Here is an 18,386-nt window from a genome sequence, read left to right as displayed (position 1 = left end):
TCCTTATCACGTAATTAGCAGACCGCTACAAACATATATCTGTGTCCAGGTCCTACCTTCATTCAGATCTCTCTGCTGCGGTGCAGTGTACTGTGATGGTCCACGTGTCTATTCTGTATCTGGTACAGGGCAGGGGGAGTGGATCCAGGGGAGGATGGCTGTAGCATCGGCTTTGTATTAATATTTAAGTATTGGGAAATTCGCCCCGGCCGGTGGCAGAATATACCCGTTACCTGTTAGATTAACGCTCACGTCTGAGCTGGTGACGTCACCGCAGGTGAGCTACGGGTAGCAGTGGAAGTCAATCCTACGCGTTTCAAGTGCAACGGCACTCTTCGTCAGGGAATGTTACATCCACTGCATTTATAGACCATGCTGTCCATCCTTCCCACCCCTCTGTTTCCGTAATAACTATTCAAAACCAAATAATTCAATTTCTGAGTTTAAGCCCTTTGGCAACATTGTATCTAGATTAAATATCCATTCTGTCTCTTTTTTTGATTGCTTCTTTATATAATCTCCACCCCGGGCATCCAGTTCTACCTTTTCTATGCCCATGAAAGACATACCTTCTAATTGTCCTCCATGTTCCTCCGTAAAGTGCCTAGATAAGGGATGTCCTATAGATTTTTTTCTTTATATTGTTCATGTGTTCGCTGATACGTTTTTTTATTTTTCTCTTGGTACGTCCAATGTACAGCTTATTACAGGGGCATTTGATGGCATAAATTACCCCTTCTGTATTGCAGGAGATATGACCCTTTATCTTTTGTTCAAAACTGCCCTCATAGTTTTTTATGTGCTGTATTTTAACTGTATTCTTTGCTGTATTTCTGCATGGAGCACATCTTTTACAGGGAAAAAAATCCTTGTGGGAGATTTCCTTTTGTATTTGTCTTTTTCCCCAATATTCCTGCACCTTTACTAGTGGAAGCAATCTTACTACCTATATTGGTTGCCCTTTTATATATGAAGACTGGTCTTGCTGGTATGAGGTTACCTACAATTTTGTCCTCTTTCAATATATCCCAATATTTTCTTACGATTTTTTTAAGTATATAGGTTTGTGTGTTATATGGGATTATAATAGGTGGTATTTTGTCTTTCATTTCTATTTCCTTCTGTTTTTCATCTTCATTTTTCTTTGTTATTAATTTTTCTCTTTCTATCATTTTTATTTCTTTTTTCTGAGCTTCCACTATATCCACATTATATCCCTTTGCTGTAAACTTTTTTCCTAAAATTTCTGCCTCTTTCTCATATTCTTTAGTTTCAGTGCAGTTTCTTCTTAGGCGAAGGAATTGACTCCTGGGGATATTATCTAACCATCTGGGCAGGTGACAGCTGTCTCTATTAATATAACTATTTGAATCTGTAGGTTTTGAATAGGTTTTTGTGCTAATATGGTGTAGATATAGTGGAAGCTCAGAAAAAAGAAATAAAAATGATAGAAAGAGAAAAATTAATAACAAAGAAAACATCTCTTTTTATTTATTTTTTTGTTCTGTTTTCTGAACATGATTATGGGGGCTGCCATCTTGCCTGAGCTGTTCTTAACATCATCACTATATTCTAACCCCCCCCCCCCATAGCTTTTTTTTTTATAGTTATGTCTACTGAACTGTGTGGGGGCTCATTTTTTGCAGTATGGTCTGTAGTTTTTATTGAGTGTGTGTGTGTGTCTTTTTTTTTTTTTTAATCAAATTTTTATGGGGTAAGAGAAGCAGTAAAATGTTGAACTGGCCATTTTGATACTTTTTTCCAATTACGCCATACATCATATTGTAAAAATATTTTTATATTTTAATAGTATGGGCGTTTTTGGATGCGGTGATGCTTGATGATTATATTTATGTATTTTTATTTGAAGGAAAGGGGGTGATTTAAATGTTTGTTTTTACTTTATTTTTTTTACATTTATTTTATTTTTACTTTTTTGTAGCCCCTCTAGTAGGCTACAATGTCCGCTACTTTTTTTTTTTGTAAGTAATTCTCTAATTGCTGATCTCCTATGTTGGCCTGCCACCTTCTGGCCAATGTAGTAACTGCAGCTCTAATACCCTGGATCTCGTCGGAAAGACCCATCCTATTAGAAGTAATGTATAAGGTAGATATATCACCCGTGGGGGATATATGACATCAGCGCTGATACACAATCAATTCAGCTAGTCCTACTAGGTTGACACTATGCTTGGTGTCAGTCTAATTATTCATATGAATTTGCTATGTGAGCTAGTTGTATTAAGATGTGAGTGGCTGTCCTTGTCAATTGAGGTGTGTGGTCGGTCACTGGGGGTGAGCAGACAATGAAGTTGTTAACACTGGAGATAAAGCGGCAAGTCAGAGGTGAATACTGGTATAATCACTATCCTGGGTACCTTGTCGGTTCTTTCTCTGAAGCGTTCCTTATGTCGGTGTTCTATTGTGTTGTTTTCTTCTATATTCTTCTTGTTGCTTCCGTTTGATATTCTTTCAAGTCCCGGCGTACTTCTTGCTCTCCTATCAGCAGCAGCGCGGCCCCGGCCGGAAGCACGCGCGTCGCGAGGGAGCTTGGTCCGTTACCCGGGAAACCGCTGGTGGTGACGTCACCTGATACGAATATGGTGGCCTCCGTGGGGCAAAAGACTGTAACCTACGCGTTTCGGAGCCAAAGCGGGCTCCTTCGTCAGGGTCAGTCTGCTTGTTGTGCGTCGGAGGGTTAAATAGCTCGTCTGGTTTCCCATGGCAACGGGTAAACACTGTTTTTGGAGTGAAAGAAGTGCCGATTTGTAATGGATATGCTGGGTGCGATTGATTTCCTCATGGATTATGTAATCTATTCTGTGTTTGTTTGTATGATTATTATTGCAATATTCATTGCTAAATAGTAGTATAAAGCAACGGTTAGGTTTTAGGACACCAATAGTGTGTTGTTTATTTTTTATATATATATTTTTTATATATTATATATCTATATATTTGTTGGTGGTTATTTATTAATGAAAAGCGAACAATTCAATTTCCTGGTTTAATCCATTAGGGGCTAGGCTGTTGCATCTAAAAATCCACTTGCTCTCGGCTCTGGACATAATTTTAATGTAGTCGCCTCCCCTCCTATCTTGCTTCACTTTTTCTATGCCACCAAAACAAGATCCTGAAAATTTCCCCTGGTGGAATTCTGTGTAGTGGCGTGATAGTGGGTGATTCTCTGATTTCTTTTTAATATTATTGACATGTTCTCTTATTCTAACTCTTAGTTCTCTTTTAGTTCGCCCCACATACATTTTATCACATGGGCACTTGATGTAATAGATGACTCCCTTGGTGTGACAGGTAATATAATCCTTTATCGTATATTTTTCTTGTGGGGTGTTTATTTGAAATAATGGTTTTACCTGATGCTTCAGGCTTTTGCAATTGATACACAATCTACAGGGGTAAAAACCCTTCTTGGCACATATTTTCGGATTTACTGTGTCATTCTTGATGGAGGGGGCCACCAAATTGGCCAAGTTTGGAGCCTTTTTGAAAATGAAGGTGGGGTTATTGGGGATCTTATTACCAATAATTTTATCATACTTTAAAATATCCCAATATTTACGTATGATTCTTTTAAAGTTTTTGACCCCTACGCTGTATGTTGTAATGATGGGAATTTTGATATCATCTTGGTTCTCGGGTCGTTTTTTCTTCTTTTTCTTTTTCCCTAGGTTTTTTTTCCTCTAGTAGGGTATGGCGGTCCAGGTTTTCTTCGGTTTTGGTGATAGGGATTAGTTTTTTTAGTTTGTAACCTTTTTCTGTGAATTTAATATTTAGCATGTTCGCCTCTTCTTGGTAATTGGTATTGGTGGTGCAGTTTCTGCGTGCTCGTATGTATTGGCTATAGGGAATATTGTTGAGCCATATGGGTAGATGGCAGCTGTCCAGGGGAATAAATCCGTTAGTATCTGTTGGTTTATGGTATGTTTTCGTATGTAGTTTCCCATTTTCGACAAATATGTTCAGGTCAAGGAAATTTATTTGTGCCTTATCATAAGATGAGGTAAATTGTAGATAAAAGTCATTTTTATTTAAATTGATTAAAAAGTTGTCAAGGGATATAGTGTCCCCTTGCCAGATAAAAACAATATCATCGATGAATCGCTTCCAGAGGACCAGACCCGCACCGAGTCTCCCATGGGGAAAGATGGTGAGCTCCTCCCATCTGCCCATGTAGAGGTTTGCGAAACTCGGTGCGAATCTGGTCCCCATCGCGGTCCCCCACGTCTGGAGGTAAAAGTCAGGTCCGTATTTAAAATAGTTGTGGTCTAAAATGAACGTGATGCAGTCACCTATTAAATTTATTTGGTCACCTGACATGGTATTATCTTTGTTTAAAAAGTATTCTACGGCTTCACGTCCCTTCGTTTTTTCAATGACTGTGTAAAGGGCAGGTCACATCAAGAGTACCCAAAATGAAGTCTGCCTGCCACTGGATACCCTCTAATATTTGTAGGATGTGTTTTGTGTCTTTCAAGTAAGCAGGTAATTTGACTACTTTGTCCTGCAGCATAACATCGACATATTTTGATAGGTTAGAAGTGAGGCCTTCTATACCAGAGATTATGGGTCTACCAGGGGGATTAGTTTTATTTTTGTGATCTTGGGTAGGTAATAAAATATGGGTATTCTGGGGGTTTGGTTGTTGGTGAATTGGATCTCGTCTTTTGAGAGTGCACCCAAGCTTTTACCTTTTAGGATTAATTTGTTCAGTTTGAAAGTGTATTGATTTGTCGGATTGTCTCGTAATTTTTTGTAAGTTTTTGTATCTGAGAGTATTCGTAAAGCTTCTTTATGGTAATCATCTATATCTAATATTACTAGGCCTCCTCCTTTGTCGGCTGGCCTGATAATGATCTGGTTGTTTGTTTGTAAGGATCTAATAGCACTTGTCTCACCCTTGGTGAGGTTCTGAGGACCTTTTTTCCTGTTTTGATTCATATGGAGGAGGTCTCTAGTAACCAATGATTGAAAGGTAATCAATGAATCTGAATATTCAGTGATTGGATTAAATTTTGATACTGGTTTTAGGTCAGTGTGTCTGAATTTGTCATCTGAGATCGGTATAATATTTGTGTCACTTTCTACTGATCTGATATACTCTTTATTTTTATTTTTATCAGATCTAATCCTTTGATGGGTGCTGGCGGTTTTAATGGAATCGCTCTTTTTTCTTTCCATTTCAATGGTGTTTTTTTCCGGGTGGTTTACTTGTTTATTCAATTTAGTAAATTTTTATTTTTTAATGAAGAATTTTTTTAGGGCTAAGTTTCGCAGAAATTTCTTGACCCCAATAAAGGCGTCGAAGCTGTTAAATTTCGAGGTGGGGGCGAAATTTTAGGCCTTTATGAAGGAGGGAGAGTTCTTCCATACTGAAGGGGGTGACTGCTTAGAATTGAATATACCTTCTCCCATGGTTTTCTGTTTCAGTGATATTTTAGTTAAGTCCTCGGCCTCTTCTCCCTCTTTGTTTTTTCTTTTGTTGGATTTCGTGCGTGAAAAAAATCATTTTTAATGGTTTTCTTTATTGTTTTTTTATTGTTATTGTTAGTGGTGGTAGCTGTGTGCTCTGGTTTGTATAGGAGCTCCCTCTTTGTTCTGGCGCCTAAGTCCGGTACCTTGCAACTGTGGCATAGCTGACTTGTTGTTCCGACTTGTCTGTATTGCTAGTTTGGTCGGTGGTCCCTAGTGGTGGGATCCTCATCCTTCAGTGCCCAATGTCTTCCTCTATCTCTTCTAATATGGCGTACCTGTTCGGTGATATTATGGAGCCATTTTCATGATTTTTATTGTTTCTGTCTTTGTTAGTCCTGATTTCCTGTATTAGTGGCATTGGGGTTATATGTATTTCATTATCCTTGTTGTTAGAGTTGGATATTCTTGTGGGACTTTCTTCATGGACTGAAAAATTACTTATGGAGTAGTTACTGGTGTTATCCCCTTTTGTGGGGCTTTCTTCATATACTGTTAGATTGTTTATGGTGCAGCCGTACCATGTATTGTCAATGGTGTCAAATTCTTCCTCCGTTATTAGGGAGTTCTCTTGTTTATTATTATCTATCATGGTATTGTTCTTCATTTTTAATTCATCTCTTTTAAACTTCCTCATTTTTTTGGTTATTATGAGGTCTTCTTTATTTTTTATTCTGTTTTTTATCGATCTGCATATATTAATCAGGTCATCCTCCTCTTTATACGGTCTTATTTTATCAAATAGTTCTAATATTTCTCGGCTGTTTTTGTTCAGATTGGTTTTCCTCTTCTCTATTATAAATGTGACTGCTCTTTTTGAAAAGTCATGAAGTAGGCTGTCCCATTCTTTTAGGGTTATTGTATCCCCCAGGTCTCCGTTTAGACATTTGGTTATTTTAAGTCCCTTTGGTACAATGTCATTTTCCAGGTATTCTTCTAGCGAGGACACTTCCCATAGGTCCCGCATTTCTGTGATTAGTAATTGTTCTAATTTTTTTATATTATTAGTAACCTCATTTTTATTTTCGTTCCAGTTGTAGTTAGGTTTGTTAGTTTGCTCTTTCTTTTTATTGAAGAATGACTGGACGAAAGTGATCCTTTCTCTCCTATCATTCCACAATTCACTCATATTTGGTGACTAGAGGTATGCTGCAGGGAGATGGTAACAATAGTAATGGTAGGGTTAAGGAAAATATAGAGATCCTCCTGCGCTCCTGTTGAATAGATACATGTCAGTCTGCCTTTGTGGGGGAGACTCCGCTGCTAAATGTCTTGAAGGAGCTATTGTTCTCCCTAATAAAAATTGTATAAGGTAGATATATCACCCGTGGGGGATATATGACATCAGCGCTGATACACAATCAATTCAGCTAGTCCTACTAGGTTGACACTATGCTTGGTGTCAGTCTAATTATTCATATGAATTTGCTATGTGAGCTAGTTGTATTAAGATGTGAGTGGCTGTCCTTGTCAATTGAGGTGTGTGGTCGGTCACTGGAGGTAAGCAGACAATGAAGTTGTTAACACTGGAGATAAAGCGGCAAGTCAGAGGTGGATGTTAGTATAAACACTATCCTAGGTACCTTGTTAGTTCGTTGTCTGAAGCGTTCCTTATGTTGTTGTTCTACTTCTTCTATATTGTTCTTCTTTCTTCAGTTTGGTATTCTTTCAAATCCCGGCGTTCTTCTTGCTCTCCTTTCTGCAGCAGCGCGGCCCCGGCCGGAAGCACGCCCGTCGCGAGGGAGCTTGGTCCGTTACCCGGGAAACCGCCGGCGGTGACGTCACCTGATACGAGTACGGTGGCCTCCGTGGGGCAAAAGACTGTGACCTACGCGTTTCGAAGCCAAAGCGGGCTCCTTCGTCAGGGTCAGTCTGCTTGCTATGCGCCGGAGGTTTAAATAGCTCGTCTGGTTTCCCATGGCAACGGATAAACACTGTTTTTGGAGTGTAAGATTGCATAATCCATGAGGAAATTAACGCACCCAATATATTCATCACAAACCAGCACTTCTTACACTCCATAAACAGTGTTTATCCGTTGCCATGGGAAACCAAACGAGCTATTTAAACCTCCGGCACATAGCAAGCAGACTGACCCAGACGAAGGAGCCCGCTTTGGCTTCGAAACGCGTAGGTCACAGTCTTTTGCCCCACGGAGGCCACCGTACTCGTATCAGGTGACGTCACCGCCGGCGGTTTCCCGGGTAACGGACCAAGCTCCCTCGCGACGCGCGTGCTTCCGGCCGGGGCCGCGCTGCTGCAGAAAGGAGAGCAAGAAGAACGCCGGGATTTGAAAGAATACCAAACGGAAGAAAGAAGAACAATATAGAAGAAGAAGAACAACAACATAACAGAACACCGACATAAGGAACGCTTCAGACAACGAACTAACAAGGTACCTAGGATAGTGTTTATACTAACATCCACCTCTGACTTGCCGCTTTATCTCCAGTGTTAACAACTTCATTGTCTGCTCACCCCCAGTGACCGACATTTTACTTCAACTTACGACAAGGCACAAATAAATTTCCTTGACCTGAACATATTTATCGAAAATGGGAAACTACATACGAAAACATACCATAAACCAACGGATACCAACGGATTTATTCCCTTGGACAGCTGCCACCTACCCATATGGCTTAACAATATTCCCTTCAGCCAATATATACGAGCACGTAGAAACTGTACCACCAATACCAATTATCAAGAAGAGGCGAACATGCTAAATACTAAATTCATAGAAAAAGGCTACAAACTAGAAAAACTAACCCCCATCACCAAAATTGTAGAAAACCTGGACCGCCATACCCTACTAGAGGAAAAAAAACCTAGGGAAAAAGAAAAAGGGGAAATAAATGACCCAGAAAGCCACGAAGATATCAAAATTCCCATCATTACAACATATAGCGTAGGGGTTAAAAACTTCAAAAGAATCATACATAAATATTGGGACATTTTAAAGTATGATAAAATTATTGGTAATAAGATCCCCAATAATCCCACCTTCATTTTTAAAAAGGCTCCCAACTTGGCCAATCTGGTGGCCCCCTCCATCAAGAATGACACAACAAACCCGAAAACATGTGCCAAAAAGGGCTTTTTCCCCTGTAGATTGTGTATCAACTGTAAAAGCACGAAACATCAGGTAAAACCAACATTTCAAATAAACACCCCACAAGAGAAATATATGATAAAGGACTACATTACCTGTCACACCAAGGGAGTAATTTACTACATTAAGTGCCCGTGTAACAAAATGTATGTGGGGCGAACTAAAAGAGAATTGAGAATTAGAATAAAAGAACATGTTAACAATATTAAAAAGAAATCAGATAATCATCCACTATCACGTCACTACACAGAATTCCACCAGGGGAAATTTTCAGGATCTTGCTTTGGTGGCATAGAAAAAGTGAAGCAAGATAGGAGGGGAGGTGACTATATTAAAATTATGTCCAGAGCCGAAAGCAAGTGGATTTTTAGATGCAACAGCCTAGCCGCCAATGGATTAAACCAGGAAATCGAATTGTTCGCCTTTCATTAATAAATAACCACCAACAAACATCTAGATATATAATATAAAATATACATATAAAAAAATTATAAAATATATATATAAAATACTAAACATAAATAACACACTATTGATGTTCTAAAAACCCAACCGTTGCTTTATACTACTATCCAATAATGAACAATGAATATTACAAGAATAATTGCACAACCGCATAATAGATTGCATAATCCATGAGGAAATTAACGCACCCAATATATTCATCACAAACCAGCACTTCTTACACTCCAAAAACAGTGTTTATCCGTTGCCATGGGAAACCAGACGAGCTATTTAAACCTCCGGCACATAGCAAGCAGACTGACCCTGACGAAGGAGCCCGCTTTGGCTTCGAAACGCGTAGGTCACAGTCTTTTGCCCCACGGAGGCCACCGTACTCGTATCAGGTGACGTCACCGCCGGCGGTTTCCCGGGTAACGGACCAAGCTCCCTCGCGACGCGCGTGCTTCCGGCCGGGGCCGCGCTGCTGCAGAAAGGAGAGCAAGAAGAACGCCGGGATTTGAAAGAATACCAAACGGAAGAAAGAAGAACAATATAGAAGAAGAAGAACAACAACATAACAGAACACCGACAAAAGGAACGCTTCAGACAACGAACTAACAAGGTACCTAGGATAGTGTTTATACTAACATCCACCTCTGACTTGCCGCTTTATCTCCAGTGTTAACAACTTCATTGTCTGCTCACCCCCAGTGACCGACCACACACCTCAATTGACAAGGACAGCCACTCACATCTTAATACAACTAGCTCACATAGCAAATTCATATGAATAATTAGACTGACACCAAGCATAGTGTCAACCTAGTAGGACTAGCTGAATTGATTGTGTATCAGCGCTGATGTCATATATCCCCCACGGGTGATATATCTACCTTATACAATTTTTATTAGGGAGAACAATAGCTCCTTCAAGACATTTAGCAGCGGAGTCTCCCCCACAAAGGCAGACTGACACGAATCTATTCAACAGGAGCGCAGGAGGATCTCTATATTTTCCTATTAGAAGTAATGACTGGCATCCCTGATCGCCGCACGGGGATGCCGGTCTTAACTCGGAAGCACGCGCTTCTGGGAATTTCATCCTTTAGATGCCATGATCACACTTGAACACAGCATCTAAAGGCTATAATGTCTGCGATCAGCATTATTGATGGTCACGGACATTAGCTGCCGTCCACTCAGAGACCCGTCAGCTATGGCCTCGCTGAACACGCGAGCGGCGCCATGTTTAACCCCTTCACGACTGCAATCTGTTTATATACGTGCTATTTGCACATACCCCGTGCAGCTAGCATGTGTATAAACGTCAAGCCCGCTCTTTATTCCAAGCGCTGCAAAGCGTTTGGATTAAAGCTTCTGCCCCTGCCCTGCTGCTGTCACAGACAGCATACTGTGCAGTAATGCCGGCAAGAGACCAATCAGAGTGGTCCTTTGCCGGCAATCGATCCGATTGGTTAGTCTGTGCAGACTAACCAATCGGATCGTGGCAGTGTTAAAATGCCGGTTTCAGGCTCTGATCTGCACTCTGCAGATCAGTGCCTGAAATCAGGTAGTGTCCTGAAGCCCCCCGATCTGTGCCCCCTTCCTGTGCGCCTCCAACCGCCCACCACCACCGTGAGCCCTGCCTCTGCCTGCCACCTGATGCGGTCTGCCCCCTCCCCGCCCAATACATTCATCCTGCCCCCATCTGTGCCCCCTCCTGCTGGCCGTACCCCCTGTTTCCAGCCCTACCCCATTTGTTCCCTCTGCCCCCGATGTGGTCCCTCTGCTGTGTTTGATGGCGGCAGCTCCATTCCTGAGCCGCCGACATCGGCAGCGAGTGTCAGCTGTATGCTGACACTGCTGTAACACCTTAGATGCCGTGGCAGCAGCATCCATGGGGTTAATAGAGGGAGGGGGCTCCCTCTCTCCACCATCGGGGCTGGTGCACTGCAGATTGCAGGGCCCGATGATTGCCATTGCACAGAATCTGGTAGTATTATACTTTGCAATGTAAGAGCATTGAAAAGTATAGTACAGCCATCAGCCCCACTGGATCTTCAAGATCCAAGAGGGACTTGATAAAAAAAAATTGAAAATAATAAAAGTATAAATAAATAAAAATGTAAATAAAAAAAAATTAATTGCCTTTTCCTATAAAAAATGAAAAAGCAAAACAAAAACCACACATATTAGGTATCACCGCGTCCGTAACGACAGTCTCTATAAATATATCACATGATCGACCCCATCCAATAAACACCATAAAAAGTAAAAACTGTGTAAAAAAAAAGCCATTTTTGTCACCTTACATCACAAAAAGCGCAACACCAAGCGATCAAAAAGGCGTAGTATACACCCCAAAATAGTACCAGTCACCTCATCCCGCAAAAAATGATGCCCTATTTAAGACAACCCCCCCCCCCCCCCCCCCAAAAAAAATAAAAAAGCTATGGCTTTCAGACTATGGAGACACTAAAACATATTGGATATTGTCACGTCCGTAACGATCTGCTCTATAAAATTGTCACATGACATAACCCCTCAAATGAACGCTGTAAAAATAAATAATAAAAACTGTTCCAAAACAGCCAATTTTTTTGGTCACCTTGCCCCATAAAGTGTAATAATGAATGATCAAAAAATCATATGTACCCAAAAATGGTACCAATAAAAACCTCAACTCTTTCTGCAAAAAACGAGCCCGTGCACTAGACGATCGGCCGAAAAATAAAAAAACATATGGCGTTCAGAAAATGGACACACAAAAACATAATTTCTTTAAAAAAAATGCTTTATTATGTAAAACTGCAACAAACAAACAAACAAAGGAAGTAGACCTATTTGATATCACTGCCTCCGTAACAACCTGCTCTATAAAAATAGCACATGATCTAACCTGTGAGATGAATGTTGTAAAAAATTAAAAATAACAAAACGGTGCCATTTTTTTGTTACCTTGCCTCACAAAAAACATAATATAGAGCAATTAAAAATCATATGTACCCAAAATAGTACCAATAAAACTGACACCTTATCCCCTAGTTTCCAAAATTGGGTCACTTTTTGGGAGTTTCTACTGTAAGGGTGCATCAGGGGGGCTTTAAATGGGACATGGCATCTAAAAACCAGTCCAGCAAAATCTGCCTTCCAAAAATCATATGGCTCTCCTTTCATTCTGCGCCCTGCTGTGTGCCCTTACATCAGTTTACGACCACATGTGGGGTGTTTCTGTAAACCGCAGAATCAGGGTAATAAATATTGAGTTTTGTTTGGCTGTTAACCCTTAATGTGTTAAAGAACAAATTTTATAAAATGGAAAATCTGCCCAAAAAGTGAAATTTAGAAATTTCATCTCCATTTTGCTTTAATTCTTGTGGAACACCTAAAGGGTTCACAAAGTTTGTAAAATCCGTTTTGAGTATCTTGATGGGTGTAGTTTCTACAATGGGGTCATTTATGGGGGGGTATCCACTATGTAAGCCCCACAAAGTGACTTCAGACCTGAACTGGTCCTTAAAAAGTGGGTTTTGGAAATTTTCTTAAAAATTTTAAGAATTGCTTCTAAACTTCTAAGCCTTGTAACGGCCTAAAAAAATAAAATTACATTTCCAAAATGATGCCAACATAAAGTAGACATATGGGGAATGTTAAGTAATAAATATTTTATGAGGTATCACTTTCTGTTTTAGAAGCAGAGAAATTATAAATTTTAAAAATTGCAAATTTTTCAAAATTTTGGGTAAATTTGGGGATTTTTTTCATAAATAAAGGTGAAATATATTGACTCAAATTTATGACTGTCATGAAGTACAATGTATCACGAGAAAACAGTCTCAGAATGGCTTGGATAAATAAGTGTTCCAGAGCTATTACCACATAAATTGACGCATGTCAGATTTGTAAATTTTGACCTGGACACTGGGACATCAATGACCGTTGGTCATGAAAGAGTTAAAGACCCCATTAGAGCCATACATGTACAGTACTGGTAGAGAAGGGGTTAAATATAGTCACGTGGAAAATTTAAAATATCATCAAGAATTCTTTAAAAATATCTTAAAGATAAAAACATGATTTAAACAATGTCATTTTCTGATGATAACATTCCCATGTTTGTGAATTTAAACACCACAGTGACCAAATTTAGTCGCAACTGGCCTTTATACACCACCCTCGCCACTTGGAGAAAGTGGTGTGGTGAGGGTTATGAGTGGGTGAAGCCAGTGGGCCTGATGAATTTATCTTAATTTCCAGTTTTCAATTTAGGTGCACAGACTGCTGGAGGATGCACTTAACTTATGATGAGACTTGCACCTCATCATAAATTGAGCGCAGCCTCCGACAGTGCAGGGGATATCATGATAAATTCCCCCCCTTCCATAACTACATATGACTATTGCTTATTTGATTACATATTCAGGCAGTAATAATTATTGTGTGAAGAGTCTCATTGAAGAGGTCATTGAACAAGGAAAGTATAGATAAGCTTTGACAATCCCCTATCGTGAATGGTGGACCCTGTCTTATCTATACACAGAGATGCTATCATCAAAGGCAGGATTAGAATGACAGATAAGAAGGTAACTGCAGTAAGGCGATCTGTACAGACCAAGAAGTGGCGCCTATTATTGGGTTTAGTGTCAGTGTAAAAACTCGAGGATTTTACTTGCATTTTTTACATAAAATGTATTTTAATGGAAAATATATATATATTAGCGGATGACCCTTCGATAAATATCAGATGCATGGTACATTTGACTTTTTATTCAAAGAGTTAGCATGTATTGAAATATACAATTGTGTACTCATCCTATCTATGCCAATTGAAGATGTATTAAAAAAAATTAGAAAATAGTTAACAAATCTTTAAGGAAAAATCTCAGCTGCAAAATGATGTTGCTTAAATTGACAACCCAGGAGACAAGCATTCCAAAAAATGTGACTTTCCATTTTCTCCAGTATTGTTTCTAAGGGTACATTAACCAAGACCAGCAATCCTTTTTGGCTAGTCCAAATAATTTATAGTCCTTCGATCCAATTATCAGAATTTTACTACCCAGGGTACAGTTTATCTCTGACTAGCAAAACTTTTCTTAATAATTTCTTGCCAGTAGAGGGTTTGGCACCTTTGCATCATACTCCGATGCTTCCGGCCTGTGTCAGTCATTACACTGGTTAACCATACAGTAAAGGATTCTATTTAAGCTGCTCTCACACTCACACAAAGCTCTACACAGTGCTGCAGGGTCCCCCTTCTTACATCTCTTCCATTTCTGTTTACCATCCCATCCTTGCTCTCTGTTCTGCCAACGACTAATATCCACCATAATCTGAACCTTTCACTCCTGTCTCCGCTCCGAGACTTCTCCTGAGCTGTACCAGTTCTCTGGAATGCCCTACCCCAAGCAGTTAGGTTAATTCACAACATCTACAGTTTTAGGCACTCCCTCAAAACACATAATTTTAGGTAAGCCTATCACATCCCCAGATATAATTCTCCTCTATTCACCGTTCTCCCCCCCCCCCCCCTCCACATCACCCTTCAGCATCATTCTTCTGAACCTGATCCAACTTCAAATATCCACACCCCATACACTCAGAAGCACTACAGATATCAGCCAGTGACTAGCTCATGCAGCCTTATATCTACTCCCCTATTCTGTCACGATAGCTGGACCATTGAACAAATCACTTGTTACATTCTGTGTCACCCTCATCTGCTCATAGATTGTAAGCTTTTGTGAACAGGGCTCTCATTCCTCTTGTTTTAATTGTTGACTTGTTTGTTGCTATGTTTTTTATGACTCTGTACATGAACCCCTCTTTGTAAAGTGTTATATAATATGTATATATAGTATAAATAAAGATTACTATTATTATTAAATTATCTAGTATAAATAAAGATTACTATTATTATTAAATTATCTTTTCGTTCTTTCAGTGGGTATTGCCAGTTATTCGTTTAGCCAAATGTTTTCAACATTTTTAGGGTGTAGTATACAATGTGTATTGACAGAGAACTATTTCTGGTTAATGGATAAGGATTGGTTAGTTGTTCAATAATTATTATTTTTTTTGTTTGTTTTGACTTTCAGGGAAATCAGAATGTCCACCTGGAACCACGTATGGTATCTTCTAAGCCTATACCAAAATATGAAACTATTCAAGTTGTCTACCAAGATAAAATCACTAAAATAGTGCTGAATAGGCCAAAGAAAAAAAATGCTTTTAGTGTTGAGGTAACGTATAGTTCTTCTCCATATTCATGATAATGCTAAACATTCTTATCACGTTGTATAACCTAACAATGTTAACATAAGGCTATGTACTTTGTACTTTACATTAGTAACTAGCAATAGCATAATTCATAGCAAACCAGATGATGACTGGTTATCTATTTAATCTAATCTATGCAATCTAATCTTATCTGTCTAATCTCTCATATCTATCTGTCCCTATGTATGCAATTTCCGCAGTGATTCTGCATGTTGAAAGGAGTTTCAGTCCTTGCATATTTGGTAGATCACACTAATTTTTCTACCATTACTAAGTGTTTTTCTTCTTTTTTTTTTTCATTGTCGCCTTCCAAGAGTTATAACTTTTTTATTTTTCCATCTATGTAGCTGTATAAGGGCTTGTTTTTTTACGGGAAAAGTTGTAGTTTTTAATAGTGTAATTTTTGGGTACACATAAATTTCTGATTAACTTTTATGAACTCTTTCTGGGAGGGAGATGGAGAAAAAAACCAGCAATACTGCCACTAAATGTTTACATTATAAATTTCACGTTTAGTTTTCGGTATAAATAACATAATATTTTTATTTTCTTGGTCAGTACGATTACAGCAATATCAAATACATATAGTTTTTTCCTTTGTACTACTTCTGTGCAATAAAACCCCTTTTAAAAAAAAAAAGGAAGAAAATCTTTTTGCATTGCCGCTTCCCAAGACCCATAACTTTTTTTTATTTTTTTATTTCTATGGAGTTGTGTGAGGACTTGATATTTGTAGGATGAGTTGTAGTTTTTCATTGGTATCGTTTTGGGGTTAAATTCACTTTTTGATCGCTCGTTAACTTTTTTCGGTGGTGACTAAGAATAAACTTTTAATTCTGCCCGTAGGGGATAATTGAAATATTTGTGTAGTGCGGGTTGTTACCAAACGTGGGGGAGATTTTATTTTTGCTATTTTTTCATTGAAAAGCATATTTTCAATGAAAAAAAAGCATATTTTTCATTGGAATTGTTTTAATGTTTTTTTTTTACATTTTAACCACTAAATAGTCCCACAAATGGACTAGAACAGGCAGTATTTTGATTGCTTTTAAAATACAGTGCATTGCATTTAAATGTCAGTGCTATACTGACATTGACGCGGCCTGCTGGAAAACACTCAAGGCAGGCTTGGGGCCTATATCTGGTCCCAGCCAGCCTTTACACACATCAGTACCCTACAATCGCATTTGCGGGGTACCGATGGGAGACGGAGGAAGTCTGCTCCTTCTGTCACTGCTTACACACGACAGGCACCCTTGCCCGCGGCATGTAAGGGGTTAAACAGCCCGACACTCCTGCCAGTCCGGGCTGTTAGAGCAGGAGGTGGCTCTCATGTGAGAGCCGAGGCCCCACTCTTCGCTGCAGGCCCCTAAGGCCCCTTTAGTGATCGCCATAAAAAGGCGTATTGGTTGTCACTAAGGGGTTAAAATAGTAAGGAAAGAGAGATGGTTTTTAACCTCTTGTCAGTATAGCTGGAGTAATTGAGCTTCTATTGTATTATATTTGTAACCTTGTCTGCAATCACTAAAGTAGTCACATGACATATATTCTAATTACATAAGACTTTTAAAGCGGTTGTACAGGCAATATATATTGATGACCTATCCTCAGGGTCATCAATATCTTATCTCTCAATAAACCCGTACTTATCAAATCCGGTTTTGATTTGCGCCTCACGTCCACCAGCTCACCAGACCACAAAAGTCGTGACGGGCATCGTCAGTATTTCTAGTAATTAACGAAGTGGCGACTTGGCCCTCGCCCTTAGTTCTTTTGGACACGGCAGCTCCAACCTGATACCTAGTTAATCCAGCGGACCTTCATCACGGTTGCACCCAATCGGTGCAACCTAAACAGGTGAGCAGCACATATTCACCTTAAATTTGAAGAACGCTGTTTCATCTTTACCTATTTACCCTATGAGCGCCTTTCTCATCCTGTGGCCACATATTTGCTTATCAATATCTGATCGGCAGGGCGTCTGACACCCAGCTCCCCCACCAATCAACTATTTGAAGAGGAGGTGGCTCTCCATGCAAGCATTGATTCCTCTTTATTACACTACACACCATCTCCCTTGCAGTGGCAGTGCTGTATAATTACAAGTACTTGCTCTATTCAAGTGAATGGAGCGAGTACATATAATTACACCCCACCTCTGAGACGACAAGCAGTGTAATGAAGAGAAAGTATTATTCAATTGGAGTGCCACCTCTTTAAACAGCTGTTGGGGGGGGGGGGGGATGGGCTGCTGGGTGTCATTTCTATTCTTTCTTTCTTGACCAAAAGTTCTGTAGTTTTCTCTCTCTTGACCCCTTCTGTGTTGAGATGTCAGCAGATCTTGTGACTGAAGGGGTTTGGCTGTGTTCTGGTACCTTCTACTAGCCCCTCTCCTTTGGGCCAGCTCCCTCAGGGTCATCATCCTGCGCTGAAAATAGCCACAATGGCAGTGGTTATATGATTGGTGAGCTTGTCGTTCTTTTAGGTCTGTAAGTACAATAAAAGCAGATTCTTAGAAATAGAAATGAAACCCCAGAGCAGACATTTGATAATCCCAGATAGTATATGGCGTAAGACAGCTGTAACTCATCTTGTGACTGCAGTCAGAAGTTCAGCTGGAACATGATGGAGAGTGGGCAGAACGATGATGACGCTGAGGGGTATGGCCAGGAGGTGGTGGCTTTGAGCAGGGGCCAGAGGACAGCCAAGCAGCCTCTTCAGTCACATGATCTACTGACATTTCCACACAGAAGGGCGAACCAGCACTTTCTTATGTTCTCGGACAGACAAAAATTACTAACTTCCAGCCCAGAAAGAAGGGGCTAAAAGTGGTGGAACACTTGGAAATTTTTAATCAAGGTTCTTTAGAAAAATATATAGTTTGCTAGTTACTGATATTGCAAAAAAACATATTTTTCTTGCTGTTCAAATGAACAGAGAGAAATGGTGAAGAAAAATGAGTATTGGAAAAAAAGGAAGGCAAGTGTGAAGGACTGGAAGGGAGGTGTAATCTTTTGCTATGTCTATGTAAATCAATGTAATACAAGTTGTAGTGTAG

General features: G+C 39.7%; 1 protein-coding gene across 1 annotated transcript in view; it reads left to right on the top strand.

Annotated features, from left to right (window-relative positions):
* Nucleotides 1–18,386, top strand: part of LOC122938953 (enoyl-CoA delta isomerase 2-like) — a 51,283-nt gene that overhangs the window by 9,808 nt on the left and 23,089 nt on the right. The window contains exon 3 of the mRNA XM_044294840.1: nucleotides 15,148–15,291. Coding sequence (XP_044150775.1) covers nucleotides 15,148–15,291 — 144 coding nt within the window. The remainder of the gene's footprint in view (nucleotides 1–15,147; nucleotides 15,292–18,386) is intronic.

The sequence above is a fragment of the Bufo gargarizans genome, chromosome 5 (genome assembly GCF_014858855.1).
Source record: "Bufo gargarizans isolate SCDJY-AF-19 chromosome 5, ASM1485885v1, whole genome shotgun sequence".
Lineage (NCBI taxonomy): Eukaryota > Metazoa > Chordata > Amphibia > Anura > Bufonidae > Bufo > Bufo gargarizans.
Note: the sequence above shows the minus strand (reverse complement) of the source record. Positions and strands in the feature narration are given on the sequence as shown.